Genomic DNA, 17,376 nt, shown 5'->3' on the forward strand with positions numbered 1-17,376 from the left:
TAGTTGAAAGCAGAAAAGGTCAGGCAAATGTGGGACCTGACCACCAGAGGAAAATAACTCTTAACTACATCACTTAACTGGGAAATTTTTGCTTTGCGGTGAAGATTAATTAACACCCACTTTCATTGTAAGGTATTTCTATTATGTATTAGTGTCCCATAAAATCATAACTAGACAAGTTTTGCTAAATATAGGGCCTCTTTAGAGCAAACCACTGGCAATCTTGGCCTTTTCAAGGCTAAAACAAATTTCGGTCCTTTTTAGGGTAAAATCTCTAAATTTCAGGCTTTTTCCTATACCCTGTTGTCATATGGCAAAGTGAGTAAGTGAGTGAGTGAGTCTAGCTTTATGCAGCACTCAGCAATATTCCAGCTATGTGGCGGCAGTCTGTAAATAATCGAGTCTGAACCAGACAATACAGTGATCAACAGCATGAGCATCAATCTACGCAAATGGGAACCGATGACATATGTCAACCTGGTCAGTGAGCCTGACCGCCCGATCCTGTTAGTGGCCTCTTACGACAAGCATGGGCTACTGAAGATCAATTTTAACCCGGATCTTCACAGGTTGTCATACAGCAAAGAGTGACATGGTTGTGTGTTATTTAATACTATAGGAAAATTCCAGCTTCACTACTAAATAGGGCTGCGCAATATAACTGGTTTACCGGTATTTACCGGTTCACACATGAAAACGATACGTATTGCGATACGCTGATCGAAAACCGGTATTCTGACTTGCATTTGGAAAACTTCGTAACACTCGGAAATCTTCGGATATTTCCTTGTTTCATTTGTGCGAAATATTATTCACATTTTTATTTCATCATGATTAAAAGTTGTTATTAAAGCTTAAACAAGCCTAGTGATTTTGCTGTGTTTTTGCTCTATAAATCAAGCATTAACTCGATTATAAGTAGTTTTTTGTTTGAAAATACTTCATGCAATATATTGCAATACATGCTTTCGCATCGCAATATATCGCAATATGAAAATTCTATGCAATACCCACCCCTACTACTAAAAGAGTCTGAACAAACAACACTTGATTCTTGCATATTACCATATTACCATAGTTGAATTCCTTATGTTATAAACACATAATAATGTGCTTTATCATCTCCAATCACTGTACACTGAAAACATTTAGCATCTACATCTTCAAGACAGTAATTAAACAGACAACAGTCTTGTATGTATGGCAGATTAACTTCAGAAATGTGCAAGAACAGAGTGTTCTTTTACTTTTGCATGGTCAATATAAACCTGAAGGCTGACATATTAGACATGCTTTTGGAATAAACATTTGAGATTTTTGTTTGCTCCCAGGTTTTACTTTTCGTGAAGAAAGACCTATTTCCGGTTTTACTTTTCAGTAAGAACAGACCTATTTCCGGTTTTACTTTTTGTAAGTTAAGACCTCTTCCCAATGACTTTTTCCTAACTCTATATTAACATCAACATTCAAATTCAGATGATATGTTAGTGTTTGAAATCAATTGAAAAATATCGTCAAAGATCAACTTAAATGTGCAAATGTTTTCCCTAGCGATTGGAAAATATATTTCAGATTATGTCTTACTTCTCCCCAACAGTCTCGAGGGTCTTACTTTCCCAACCATAAGTATGGGTGCTTTATCCTACACGTAACACAGAAGCCTGTAGATAAGCTGTAATGGCGCACAATCAACCAACAGCTTGATTACCCAGTTCAGAGGCATACTCGAGAAAATGAAAATGTAAACAGCGGTTTATACAGTGAAACCTGTCCTAAACCGGCACCCCACAGGACTGAAATAAAATGTCGATTTAGACAGGGTGCCGGACTAGACAGTGACGATCATTTTCCAACATGGCTGCCATTTACACTCATCAATCTCTTTATTTCTGTAATACCTTTGATAAAAAAATTTTTTGAACAAGTGTTAACTCCCAACGTGCCTGCTTAGCTATCTAGCCATTGCTTCACCAAGCAATCACTACTTCCTGATTATCTAGCGTGCCAAGACGATTAATTAGCGTATTGGATTATGGGTCCTTGATTGGGCTGCTCATATCTATGCCGGTTTAGACAGTGTTAATAACAGTTAAGACCGGAGAGTCGTGCCAGAATACTGAATAGACAGGTGCCGCATTAGACAATGTTTTAATGATTATAATATCGTTGTAAAATGGCGGGACCAAAATTTTATGCCGGTTTTGACAGTGTGCCAGATTAGACAGGTGATGTTGTGGGCAGGTTTCACTGTATATGAAATCTACTTTCAATCCTCATCACAGGCCAAAAGAGGGACATCACAATGATATCCCCACCATGTTCTGGACAACACATTGTAAGTTAGTAAGTGTAGAACAGTTTGATATTTAAATGCTGATACTACCTCTCCAGAACCTACAATCATGTGATGGTATAAACTTGATATTGATATTACCTTTTCATAATCTACAATCACGTAATGGTATAACCCTGATATTACCCTTATATAACCTACAATCATAAATGGGTATAACACTGATATTACCATGTGGGGAATAGAACCCAATCATGTGATGGTATAAACTTGATATTGATATTACCTTTTCATAATCTACAATCACGTAATGGTATAACCCTGATATTACCCTTATATAACCTACAATCATGTGATGGTATAACCCTGATATTACCTTTTAATAGCCTACAATCATGTGATGGTATAACCCTGATATTACCTTTATATAACCTACAATCATAAGATGGTATAACCCTGATATTACCTTTAATAACCTACAATCATGTGATGGTATAACCCTGATATTACCTTTTAATAACCTACAATCATAAGATGGTATAACCCTGATATTAGGCTTATATAACCTACAATCATAAGATGGTATAACCCTGATATTACCTTTTAATAACCTACAATCATGTACAAGTAATTGTATATCCCTGAAATTACCTTTTCATAACCTACAATCATGTGATGTATAACCCAGATATTGTCTGTATAACCTACCATCATATGACGGTATTACCCTGATATTAGTTTTTTATAACCTACAATCACATGATGGTATTGCCTTTTGATATTGTTTTACCCTCTCTGTAATCTACAATCATGAGACAACATAATTCCAATACTGCACATGCCTCTAAAAATTGCAACCATATGATGTTATAACCCTGATAACGCCTCTCCACATAGCTATAACCTACAATAATGTAAAGTTACGACAGTTTCAGAAACCTGAATCATATGGTCTTAAATCCCTGATACAGTCTCTCTATACACATATAACCTACCATCAAGTGATGTTATAACCCTCTCATAACCTGCAACGATGTGATACCGTTTCTCTATGACATGCAAAAGACTTTCATTTCGATAAAACCCGAACCAGTCTCAGAGGCAGGGGAATGATTTAATGTCTCAAGCACTCTTCATGTTTATTTTGCAGTTGAGAGATTTCATGATATTGAATGAGAATCCATGCTCCCGGCAAGAGAAGTTTATAGCTAGTCCTTAGGGAAACAGTTTCCATGTCAGTTGATGCATATTCAATCCTGACACAGGATCAACATCAATTCGAAAAGGAGGCTTCCTCTTACAGCTTGTTTAATGTCACATGTTCCAATTCAATGTAGGGTTATGTCCTTGTAAGTCAATTAGAAAAGTCTTTTGAAATCGCTATGACAAACAAGTGTTGAAGCCTTGGTGCCAATTTTGAGTATTAAAGGAGGGCTTCGTGTGATCCTCAATCGAAGTCACATGACCTGTATGTAATCAAGGAAAGACATGTTCTAGGAGCTCTTGATATTTTTTTAGGTGGATCCTTTTTTCCCAGTCTTTCAAAAGAGACAAGCAATTTTTTTACCTTCTCTGAGAAACAAATTTCTTTTTCTAAAAAAAGACATCAAGCTTTATCAAGGTGCTCACTGGGCAATTTTTTTTGCTTCATGTTGGTTGGTTACACCGCACTCAGCAATATTCCAGCTATATGGCAGCGATCTGTAAATAATCGAATCTGGACCAGACAATCCTGTGATCAACAACATCGATCATCGATCGATTGAGCATTGATATACGAAATTGGGATAAAATGACATGTGTCAACCAAATCAGCGAACCTGGCCAGCCGATCCTGTTAGTCGCCTCTTACAACAAGCATGGGTTACTGAAGACCAATTCTAACTCGGATCTTCAGAGGTCTTTTAGGCTTGAAAGAAACAAGATAATATGCACAAGCAGACCATATTCCAAAAGAATCTTCAAACTTTTCTACCTTTGAAAACAATTACCTTATTCTTCGTGTGTACAAAAGAGTGAGTGAGTTTTGTTTTACACCGCTTTTTGCATTATTCCAGCAATATCATGGCAGGGGACACCAGAAATGGGCTTAACACATTGTACCCATGTGAGGAATCGAACCTGGATCTTTTGGCTTGACGAGCAAAGTCTTTAACCACAAGGCTACCCCCACCGCCCCTGTAGAAATGAGACTTCTGTCAGTACAGAACAGTAATCAATATAGTCAAACTTCTACATCTCATGTTATAAATCAAATATTCAATCTATTGTTGGCAATAGTCAAATTTAACATATGTTATATCTGGGATTACACTTTCTTAGTAAAGTACAGATTCTAGTACTTTTGATGGTTGAGTCCCATCCGGGATTCGAACCCACACCCTCAGAGTCAGGCACCTAATCACCAGCACACAAAGTCAGACGCCTAGACCGCTCGTTACATTTGTCCACTTTCTAAATGGCATTGTTTATTTATTAGTCAAATTAATGAAATACTCAAAAGATTATTTCGTTATGTCTCGAGGGTCTAGCTTAATCATCATGGAAGTGGAGTTGACATTAACACACGCTTCTGAATCACTTTGAAGTGAATGAAAACCATGATGAATGATATTAAAGATTCTGTAACATGAATGTCAAATCAAAGATGATCAAAAAAAAGGCATAGTTATTTCAGAATCCAATTTCCATTAAACATATGTTAGTATTAAATTATGTAGTAATTGTTTACCATTTTCTCCTAAAGAATATCTTCTTCAAATGTTTATAGAATATTTTGGACATTTAGATTTCAAAAGTAAAATTTAAAGTGAGGTAATTAATAGCCAACATACAAGTCATAAAGCCATTCTGGGTTTACTTTGGATACTAAGTGACCTTGAACTCCTTGTGACCTTGTTGATTGTTGCCTGGTTACAGCAATGTCTCTCCTGGTTGCTTGAATTATTATCAACATGAGTATCGACCTGAGCAGAAGGGGTGAGTAGACTTACGCCAGAGACATTCAGTTCCTCCTGGACCCGAGCTCGAGCCTCACCACACTGGGCTGATGTTATCTCTGTCAAGAAAATGAAATCAAAGCTTTATAATCAATAGAAACACAGATGTTCACACTTTTCTATATAAAGCACCCATCAAACCAAGACAACCCACACATACTCACTGCTGTGTGTCAAACACAGCATCTCTCTCTCTCCCTATCTCTATCTCTTTCTCTCTCGATCTCAATCCCACTCTCCCCTTCTATCTCTCTCCTGATCTGTCTGTTCTCCAACCTACCCACCCAGTCCCAAAACACCCAGCCAGTCTCCTACCCCTCTTCCTCTCTCTCAATCTCTCAGAGATGATGGGGTAGCCTAGTGGTTAAAGCATCTGCTTGTCATGTTGAAGACCTGGGTTTGATTCCCCACATGGGTACAATGTGTGAGGCCCATTTCTGGTGTCCCCCGCCATGATATTGCTGGAATATTGACAGAAGTGGCGTAAAATCATTCTCATTCACTCACTCTCTCTCAATCTCTCCACACCCATCCCTCTTCTCTCTTAAGCTCTCCACACCTACACCTCTTCCTCTCTCTCAATCTCTCCACACCTACCCCTCTTCTCTCTTAAGCACTCCACACCCATCCCTCTTTCTTAATATCTCCACACCCATCCCTCTTCTTCTCTCTTAAGCTCTCCTTAAACTACCCCTCTCCCTGTCTCTCAGTCTCTCCACACCCATCCCTCTTCCTCTCTTAATATCTCCACTCATCCCTCTTCCTCTCTCTCAATCTCTCCACACCCATCTCTCTTCTTCTTTCTTAATCTCTCCAAACTCATCCCTCTTCTTCTCTCTTAAGCACTCCACACCCATCCCTCTTCCTCTTTCTTAATATCTCCACACCCATCCCTCTTCTTCTCTCTTAAGCTCTCCTTACTACCCCTCTCCCTGTCTCTCAATCTCTCCACACCTACCCCTCTTCCTCTCTCAATCTCTCCACACCTCCCCCTCTTCCTCTCACAATCTCACCACACCTACCCCTCCTCCTCTCTCTCAAACTCTCCACACCAATCTCTCTTCCTCTCTCCACACCCATCCCTCTTCCTCTCTCACAATCTCACCACACCTACCCCCCTCTTCCTCTCTCACAATCTCTCCACACCTACCTCTCTTCCTCTCTCAATCTCTCCACACCTACCCCTCTTCTTCTCACAATCTCACCACACCTACCCCTCCTTCTCTATCTTAATCTCTCCACACTCATCCCTCTTCCTCTCTCCACACCCATCCCTCTTCCTCTCTCTCAATCTCTCCACACCTACCCCTCCTCCTCTCTCTCAATCTCTCCACACCTACCCCACTTCCTCTCTCTCAATCTCTCTACACCCATCCCTCTTCCTCTCTCAATCTCACCACACCCATCCCTCTTGCTCTCTCTCTCTCTTGATCTCCTTCGATATCTGTTGCAATGAACAGTTGTATGGCCGAGTGTTCTACCAAGCCTTCATTGCCCCAGAGGGATCAGGGATGTAGAAGACATTACTCCAGCTGATTAGGGAGTATCACCAGCACTCAATGGCCACATCACTTCCGTCCGCTCTATTTCAAATTACTGTAAATCTAACCCAAGTCTGCCATTCAGCCATTGCAATGATGGACACCATATATTTAATGGCAGACAATGTCTTCTATTTCAGGGTCCTGATCCCTGAGGTGAACTTCTCAACAACTATCAGCTCTGTGTTAAGTATAGGAGAGGCAGTGGGGTAGCCTAGTGATTAAAGCGTTCACTTGGCACGCAGAAGGCCTGGGTTTGATTCCCCACATGGGTATAATGTGTGAAACCCATTTCTGATGTCCCCGGCTGTGATATTGCTGGAATATTGCTAAAAGCGGCATAAAGCTAAACTCACACACTCACTCACTAAAATATGGGAGTAATATTCATCTTAGTGAGAGACCTATCAGAGCCCTTTGTTAAAGCACTGGAGTTCTTTCTATTGTTGTACTACAACTATCAGAGCTCTATGCTACAGTATGAAGTAATATGAATCATAGTACTACAACTATCAGAGCTCTATGTTACAGTATGGAGTAATATGAATCATAGTGCTACAACTATCAGAGCTCTATGTTAAAGTATGGAGTAATATGAATCATAGTGCTACAACTATCAGAACCCTATGTTAATGTATGGGAGTTACATTCATCTGACGTACAAGTATCAGAGCCCTATGTTAAAGTATAGGAGATTTTTGTTTGTCTTAGTTCTACAACTAAGAGCTCTGTGGTAAACTGTTGTTGTTTTTTGTCTTTGTTTGTTGTTTAACACCGCACTCAGCAATATTCCAGCTATGGGTCTGCGATCTGTAAATAATCAAGTCTGGGCCAGACAATCCTGTTTTCAACAGCATGAGCATTGATCTAAGTGATTGGGATACAATGACCAAGTCAGCGAACCTGACAACCCCTAGACTCTTACAACAAGCATGGGTTGCTGAAGAAAAATTCCAACCAGGATCAGGTAAGGTATAGGAGTAACATTTATCTCAGTTATACAACTATTAGAGCTCTGTGCTTAAGCATGGAAGTAATGTCATATCTTTGGGCACCAAATATCAGAGCTCTGCATTAAAGCATAGAAGTATCTTACATCTTAAAGCTACAACAATCAAAGCTCTTGATTGAAGCATGTGAAGTATGCTAGCCGTAACGCTCAGATTGCATGTGGAATGGCAGTAAAGTTCAATGCGCTCGATAGCTGTTTTATTTCTAAGTATGATCATATTTTCACTAAGGATATAAAGTCGCACTTAACTCTGACAATTACTGACTATCTGATCCAGAGGGAATGGGGCAGAGTAATGCATTAATCCATTTACTCGGGAGATAAATTCCGTAATTCCCCAGGGCCATGGATGTTATTATCTGTTCAATTTCTCCTCACCAGTAAGCTGCACAGTTGCCCTTACTGTGCCCAGAGTGTTTTCAGCAACACATGAGTATCTCCCGAAGTCTTCCCGCTCGAGTTGGTCTACATGGAGTGTCAAGACACTGGTGGTGTCGTCCTTCTTCTGTCGTGTGAGTTTGTGTCTATGGTCGTTTCTCATGAAGCTTCCCATGTGTTCCCATTGGATAGCTGAGCTTGGATTGGCCTTGACCTCACACTTGAAGGTCACGGACTGACCTATGGCTTTCCTGACCTCTTCAGCATTGACACTGACCTCTGGAGAAACTAAAAAGAAGAGAGGAAGATACTGAACACCACTTACTTTGTTTCAGTACAGGCAGACCCTACATAGATTCCCCTTACATATCTGACACAGCCTTACAGAAACCACTGTATATAGCAACACCTTCACTAAGTCCCATCTACCATGATGGTATGATCCTTTTGAATTACAGTGTGTACAATGGGGCCACACTCTCACTGAGCCCTCCACCTGCCACCCTTCATAGATGGTGTGTTTCTATTGAATAACACCAAGCACACAGAAGCCACATCCACTTCCCCCTACTACACAGATAGCATGGTCTTGGTCAGTACTATTGAGTACAGTACAGCCACATCCTCACTAAGTCACCTCCCTGGCCTTTTCCAGAATACAAGACGAGATAAATTTAACTATAACAAGTGTTTGCCACTGATATGGCAATGTCCCCCGCCGCTAAAGAATGGAATATCTATATTTACTACCTTTTATTTTGGGGTCAAATACAAGAAATGACTGGTGTCAGCATTATCACCCGATGTAGGCTGTCAACATACTTGAAAACATTGGGTTCAATGTTTTATGAGATATCACCTCTAAAAAGGGGTCAAAGTATTGTGGTGACCTTGAAGATAAGGTCAAGGTCACCCAAATAAACTGGTGTCTGTGTAATACCCCAATGTAAACTGTCACCAAATTTGAAGACATTGGGTACAACAGTCCATGAGATATCGCGTTAACAAGAGTTTAAAGTGTGAAAAGTGTCGTGGTGACCTTGAACATAAGGTCAAGGTCACCCAAAATCAACTAGTGTCTGCATAATCCCCCAATGTATGCTGTCACCAAATTTGAAGACATTGGGTACAACAGTCCATGAAATATCGCGTTAACAAGAGTTAAGAGTGTTCAAAGTGTCGTGGTGACCTTGAAAATAAGGTCACCTAAATAAACTGGTGTCTGTGAAATCCCCCAATGTAGGCCGTCACCAAATTTGAAGACATTGGGTACAACAGTTCATCAGATATCGCGTTTACAAGAATCGGGACGTACGTACAGCCGTACGGACGCCGCTGAATACATAGTCCCCCGTTCCGCATTGCGGCAGGGGACAACAAGGCCAGAAGGAGACTTTTCGGTTGGAGGACTTGTTTAGAGTCAACGGTGGTCCTGACAAATAACTTTCCCTGTGAAAGGTGGTCCTAACAAGTGACTTTACCTGTGAAGGGTGGTCCTAACAAGTGACTTTACCTGTGAAGTGAGGTCCTATCAAGTGACTTTACCTGTAAATGGTGGTCCTAACAAGTGACTTTACCTGTGAAGGGTGGTCCTAACAAATGACTTTACCTGTGAAGAGTGGTCCTATCAAGTGACTTTACCTGTGAAGTGAGGTCCTATCAAGTGACTTTACCTGTAAATGGTGGTCCTGACAAGTGACTTTACCTGTAAATGGTGGTCCTGACAAGTGACTTTACCTGTAAATGGTGGTCCTGACAAGTGACTTTACCTGTGAATGGTGGTCCTGACAAGTGAGTGAGTGAGTTTAGTTTTATGCCGCACTCAGCAATATTCCAACTATATGGCAGTGGTCTGTAAATAATCAAGTCTGGGCGAGACAATACAGTGATCAACAGCATGAGCATCGACCTATGCAATTGGGAACCGATGACATGTGTCAACCAAGCCAGCGAGCCTGACCACTGGATCCTGTTAGTCACTTTCCCTGTGAAAGGTGGTCCTATCAAGTGACTTTACCTGTGAAAGGTGGGCCCCACAATTGACTTTCCCTGTCAAGGGTGGTCCTGATAATTGACTTTCCCTGTCAAGGGTGGTCCTGATAATTGACTTTCCCTGTCAAGGGTGGTCCTGATAATTGACTTTCCCTGTCAAGGGTGGTCCTGATAATTGACTTTCCCTGTCAAGGGTGGTCCTGATGATTGACTTTCCCTGTCAAGGGTGGTCCTGATGATTGACTTTCCCTGTCAAGGGTGGTCCTGATAATTGACTTTCCCTGTCAAGGGTGGTCCTGATAATTGACTTTCCCTGTCAAGGGTGGTCCTGATAATGGACTTTCCCTGTCAAGGGTGGTCCTGATAATTGACTTTCCCTCAGAAGGGTGGTCCTAACAACTAACAATCCCAGGTAGTCCCAACACTTACAGTTTACATCAAGGTAGAACGTATGGCTTGCATCTGGCAGGATGCCATTGTGAGCAAGACAAACATATTGGCCAATGTTGTCCCTGGTAACGTTGATGAAAGTAAGGCTGTGACCTCCTTCTGACGACGGCCCTGAAACACAAAGTTCATCCATCAGACGACATCAACAAAACATACAATGAAGGTATGATCCCTCACTGATGATGTAAAACATAGTTTCATTTATTCACACATTAAATCATTACCCATTCATAGTCACACCAAGACTTTCACTATCTTCATCAGTACATCTGATGATCTTCATAATGATATCTCAATGTTTTGTACATATATATGACCCCGGCATGTAATGCGGGGGATATAGTCGACGCCTCATCCGTCCGTCCGTAATCATTCTGTTTCCGGAACATAACTCAAAAAACGTTTAATATTTTTCAATAAAAATTGGTAGATATATTAAATAGAACCTAATGTGGTGCCTTTTGCTATTTACAGATTTTTGTCATTTTTATTTTTCTTGGTTTTCATGGAAACGATTTGAACTTAGTCTCAAAAGGTAAGGGTGACCTTCGAAAACTCGAAAACTGTTCAATATCTTTCTTCAAGACTTGGTATCAAACATAAGCTAAAGTGGTGCCTTTTGCTATCTGCAGGTTTTTGTCATTTCTATTTTTCTTGGTTTCCATGGAAATGATTTGGACTTAGTCCAAAAACATCATGTTGGACTTTAAGTAACTGTCAGATGATTTCTTGCAAATTTATGGGGGCCAGGGGGATTTGTCATCTGCTGATGACTCTTGTTTAATCATGCAGATGCTGCATACCCAAAAAGCCAGGTCACACTTTATCCATTCAAGTTGATGCATTTGGTAATGTGCAAAAACAGTTTCAATATGGATATTAGTGAGTGAGTATGGTATTACTCCGCTTTCAGCAATATTCCAGCAATATCATGTCGAGGAACATCAGAAATGGGCGTCATGTGTTGTACCCATGTGGGGAATCAAACCTGGATCTTCGGCATGATGAGCAAATGCTTTAACCACTAGGCTACCCCACTGCCCCGATATGGCTACCAAAGCAGTCATGTTTAATAATAAATATAATTAGTTAATCATACAGCACCTCTCAGGTCAAAGGTGCTTTGAAGGAAAAACAGCTCTGACAAAAGGTATTCAGTTGTGTGCCGATCTGAAGAAGTACATTTTCAAGCTAGACTTCCAAGTCAGATAGTTCTTGAATGTGTCTGAAGTTGTCTGGGAGGGAATTCTGAAGTACTGGACCAGCTTTAGAGAGGGTTCGGTCACCAAAAGAGCTGGAACTGGATGTCGGTATAGACAACAAAAAGTTTGTAACGATTGGATCTGGACAACTTAAAAACAGAATGGAACCCTCCACTCAAACCAGGAATCAAACCTGGACAGATACTTAACTCAAACGAGAAACTATATCGGGAATCAAACCAAGACCTATATTAAGAATCAAACCAGGATCCATATGAGAGATCAAGCCAGGATCCATATGAGAGATCAAACCAGGACCCATATGAGAGATCAAACCAGGACCCATATGAGAGATCAAACCAGGACCCATATGAGAGATCAAACCAGGACCCATATGAGAGATCAAACCAGGACCCATATGAGAGATCAAACCAGGACCCATATGAGAGATCAAACCAGGACCCATATGAGAGATCAAGCCAGGACCCATATGAGAGATCAAACCATGAGGGCCATGAGCCAGGACCCATATGAGAGAGATCAAACCAGGACCCATATGAGAGATCAAACCAGGACCCATATGAGAGATCAAACCAGGACCCATATGAGAGATCAAAGCCAGGACCCATATGAGAGATCAAACCAGGACCCATATGAGAGATCAAACCAGGACCCATATGAGAGATCAAACCAAGAGCCATATGAGAGATCAAACCAGGACCCATATGAGAGATCAAACCAGGACCCATATGAGAGATCAAGCCAGGAATTATTCATACTGAGCCAACTTTCTAACCACTGGAACATCTCGCCAGCCAAAGACCACAGTACACATTCGGTTGAACTCAGTCTGCTCCATGAACCTTCAAGGTCAGTAATCTCTGGCAGCTCTCCTTAATCCTAAAAACATACATCTAGAAACTAATTGTCGAAAACACACAGAAGCAAATGAAAGAAGTTGATAAAAAGCTAAAACAGGTTCTCTAGTCTAGCACTGAATCAATACGACATCCAGAGGGAATGAAAAAGAAGACAGATAGGGGAGGATCAATACTGGGGGTTGGGGGCGAGACAGTCCCTGGGGAACAAACAATAATTTAAACCAGTGGGTCCGGGTCAGATTCATTGCCATACGTTGCAGTGTAATAAAGCTTACAACCCGGTAGAATGAGCTTTGTGCTTCAGAAGATTCCAATCTAAGTTTGCGACAGGAAGAAGCAATGGACTCAGAAACAACATCGGCTATTAAAGTTGCAAGATCAGACTGGATTAGTTTCGGATGCAGAAAAGATGGGATTTCCAATTGGATGAGCAAGATGAATCATTTATTGAGATGTGGACATTAAATTTTCAAGGTGTTTTAAAGGATTGGGGTATCCCTCCTTGATCAGTGAACACTGTTTGTTGTCAACGTCGCAGTCAGCAGTATTCCAGCTACATGGTGGTCTGTAATTAATCGAGTCTGGGTCAGACAATCCAGTGATCAATATCATGAACATCAATATACACAACTGGTACATGACAGCCAAATCAGCAAGCCTGACCACCCAATCCAATAAGTCTTCTCCTACAACAAACTTGAGTTGCTGAAGACCTATAGACCCATTTTTTTAACTTTTAAAAGTATGAAATTTGCTTCATATAAGGATGTGTGATATATATACAGGAACACTGATGTATTTCATGTTCACAATCAGTATTATCAGATTGTTTATTATGCTACACCTTCAGACCCCCATTAACTGGCGTGTGCCACCAGTCAAGTTGCATACACACAGAGAAATCCATCGGCTAACATTTTGAAAGACATTGAAAGTGCAGTAATCTAGATTTATCATCCAAAACTGTGTTCCACAGGACTGACTGACTGACTGAGTTTGGTTTTACGCCGCTTTTAGCAATATACCAGCAACATCACGGCAGGGGACACCAGAAATGGGCTTCACACATTGTACCCATGTGGGGATTCGAACCCGGGTCTTCGGCGTGACGAGCCAACGCTTTAACCATTAGGCTACCCCACCGCCCCTGTTCCACAGGAGATATCGCTTGTGTAAGATTTTGACAGTAGATTTTGTACAATGCCCTAACAATGCTATGACATCATGAACTTGATGATGTCACAATGCTATGACATCGCCGCACTACAAGTCTAATGGCAGAACCATGTTCAGAGATGTACATTTTTAACTGAAAACTAAAGAAGAGTGAATTATGATGATAAAGAGAATCTCACCTCGTGTCTTCTTATATCAAATATATCAACACTTGTTGATAAAAGTGAAATATCCTCAGCAACCCTCGTATATTTGTAACTTTATCAACTTGTGGTGATATATTTGATATCTAAAGACACTCGGGTGATATTCTCTATATATTACAGAAAAAAATCATTTTTTTCTTAACTTACCATAATTATAATCATATAAATGAGCCAAGCAACTCTCTCCATTTTTGAAGACCTTGAAAGTGCAGTAATCTAGATTTACTAAATATTATAGATTTACATGAGCTTACTTGGATATGTACACATTTAGAACAATGTCCTAACACCTATAATTTTAACTGCAATATAGTCATTCATATTCATATCATAATTATGTTTGTTTGTATGAATATTTTGACCCTTGTGGCAGACCATACTTTGACATTACACATGCATGTGCTACGATCAAAGGTGAGCATCATGTGCAATACGTGTACCCATCAATAAGCAAATATCAAGTTTCAGTAAACCGTTCTTACAGCTCGTTTACTTGGAAAATCAATTGATTTCATTGTCAGTAAGCAAATATGGGGCCTCCTCAAGTGACAGCTGCTTAAATATGTCAAGCTATCATCATCATTGCAAAAGATGTTGTCTGTCATCCATCGACTATCAGCTGAATGGCCAGAAAACAGCAGCAAACTGATGATGTTAAGGACCGCAAGCATTTGTGTCACCCACGAATGACAACTCCTTGGGGGAATATACTGCCCTTCTCAGAATCACATGACTTCATCCAGTCATGTCAAGCGGAATGTTAAAGATGAAGATGATCACCAAATGTTCTGAAATTGTCTAAAATCAGTCAGGTGGAGTGTCAACGACCTATCTGACCCCAGTTTTATCATCAGAGAACAAAACAGTATGACTAGCTTGGTGTCAAACTCGGATTTTGGAGAGGGGTCAACTGGTTAGGCAAAAGTAAAAGAATGTCATGACTAATGGCTGAGCTGGTGTTTGGTGTAGCAGAAACACTGCGTAATGCACAACTGAGCAAGTACGGTTTTGCCTGGGTTCAATAATGGTATGGCGGTGCCGCTCACATGACTGTAAACCATCAGACAAAATCTGAATGGACAAAGGTACATTACTGACATGCTGGACAGGGTTGTTGCACCACATTTTGATAACCATCCTCTGAACACAAGAGACCCGTGAAGGTCTGGGTTAGAATATTGGCCTTCAGTAATCCATGCTTGTCGTAAGAGCCGACTAACAGGATCGGGTGGTCAGGCTCGCTGACTTGGTTGACACATGTCATCAGTTCCCATGCTGACCGATGCTCATGCTGTTGATCACTGGAATGTCTGGTCCAGACTCGATTATTTACAGACCGCCGCCATATAGCTGGAATATTGCTGAGTGTGGCGTAAAACTCAACTCACTCACTCACTCATTGAACACAAGACTAGTCTTCATGGACAACAATGATAGGTCACATTGGTCACATGTCGTTGGTGATTTGCTACACAGGGACACAGTAGCAACTCTACCTTGTCATAGAATACATCGGCCATGAGTCCATCAGAATGGAACGTCACGCCAAATCAACGCCTGATACAGTCATATATGGGTCATTGCAAGAGGCGGACACCAGACAGATCCTCCATGGTTATTGATATTTTTAGATTTCTTGATAATGTATATGCCAGAATGTAGGAAATGACTTGTGAAGCCCTCCATCAAGAATAAAACGTCAAATTTTCATGCTTTTCTGATACAGTCATATGTATTTAGAGGAAGGAGGGTCACGGATATCGGATGAAAAATAACACAAACAATTCTTATCGTATGAATGCAGGCGGAGGTAACATCTACATCTATCAGCTGCCAGATATCAGGTGACATTATGATAAACAATGCCATCCGCCATTGACCTAAATGATTCCTATTTAGATACCAGGAATTAACATTATTGTGTGTATAATTGTCATCCTGCCGAAAGGCGCGGAAAATATTATGTCCAAGTTGGAATATTTGTGACACTGCAAGATTTTTGATCGACTTGGTCCACAACAATGATATAGTTATCATCATTTCGACAGAAAACGATTTACCGTGAGAATAGGAACCAGTCATTTTGATACTATTAAAAATATGGGGTATTGCGATACTTTTTCCATGTGTATATTTGTTGGACTGACTGACTGACTGAGTTTGGTTTTACGCCGCTTTTTCCAGCAACATCACGGCGGGGGACAGCAGAAGTAGGCTTCCCACATTGTACCCATGTGGTGATTCGAACCCGGGTCTTTGGCGTGATGAGCCAACGCTTTAACCACTAGGCTATCCCACCGCCCCTATATTTGTTGGAGGGTCTGTATACTAATCTAAGGTTCCCCATTCCACATACGAATATATTAGTCCTAACAAACAGAACAAGATGTGCCTAACATGTTGTAATAAATTCTCTCACAGACTGGTTATTGGCTGTGTTTGCATGGTATTGACTTTAATAAGATGACTGACTGTTTGCAATCTTTTTCAGATGTCCAAGCCCATGCATTTGCAGTGACATATTAATAAAGAAGAATATAGAAATATTATTTACATTACTCTCACATCATAATGGAAAATATCTCTACCAAACACACAGTAATCATGGAAGTTACCAAGGAGACCCCTGTTTTTCTCTGCAGAGTTGCGTCACTTTGAAGTCAGGATGCTGTGAATCATGAGTTTTAATCCCTGCTTTTCTATGGTCACAATGCTTGGTTTGTGTGTACCCATGCTGTTGGGTTCTACTGAAGCTGTGACATATGCTGACTGAAACCCCAGATACCTAAACACCTCCGTCACTCTTACCTTCACAAAACAACATATTGAAAAAGGATGAAAGTTAAGCAGTCATTGTCAAAGTCCCCAACCAAATTTTCAAATAGGAAAATATCGCAAAAATCAGAAATCACAGAAGGTGGGAGGAAATTTTAGTTTTAATTGATAATTTGTTCAGGTGTGACAGTTACAATTAGAGTGATAATTACCAGAAGGCTTTAGAAGAGAATGTTTCCCCACTGTAGCACTGAAACTGTGATCTGTCAGGCGATAGAACAATAAGTCAACCCCCCTCCTCCCTCCCCAGACACTCCCCTCCCTCCCCGGATTTTCCCCTCCCTCCCAGATTCTCACCTCCCTCCCTCTCCAGAATGTCCCCCCGCCTCCCCAGATTCTCCCCACCCTCCCCAGATTATCCCCTTCTCTTACCAGATCCTTCCCTGTCAGGTCCCCAAACAATATCTCCCA

At 40.8% G+C, this 17,376-nt stretch overlaps 1 protein-coding gene across 1 annotated transcript in view; it reads right to left on the bottom strand.

Annotated features, from left to right (window-relative positions):
* Positions 1–17,376, bottom strand: part of LOC124275852 — a 118,751-nt gene that overhangs the window by 59,798 nt on the left and 41,577 nt on the right. The window contains exons 3-5 of the mRNA XM_046711533.1: positions 10,645–10,776; positions 8,224–8,511; positions 5,287–5,351 (exon numbers count right to left, since the gene is read on the bottom strand). Of these exons, the coding sequence (XP_046567489.1) occupies positions 5,287–5,351; positions 8,224–8,511; positions 10,645–10,776 (485 nt within the window). The remainder of the gene's footprint in view (positions 1–5,286; positions 5,352–8,223; positions 8,512–10,644; positions 10,777–17,376) is intronic.

This window comes from Haliotis rubra, unplaced genomic scaffold (assembly GCF_003918875.1).
Source record: "Haliotis rubra isolate DU_JTF1 unplaced genomic scaffold, ASM391887v1 Scf203, whole genome shotgun sequence".
NCBI lineage: Eukaryota > Metazoa > Mollusca > Gastropoda > Lepetellida > Haliotidae > Haliotis > Haliotis rubra.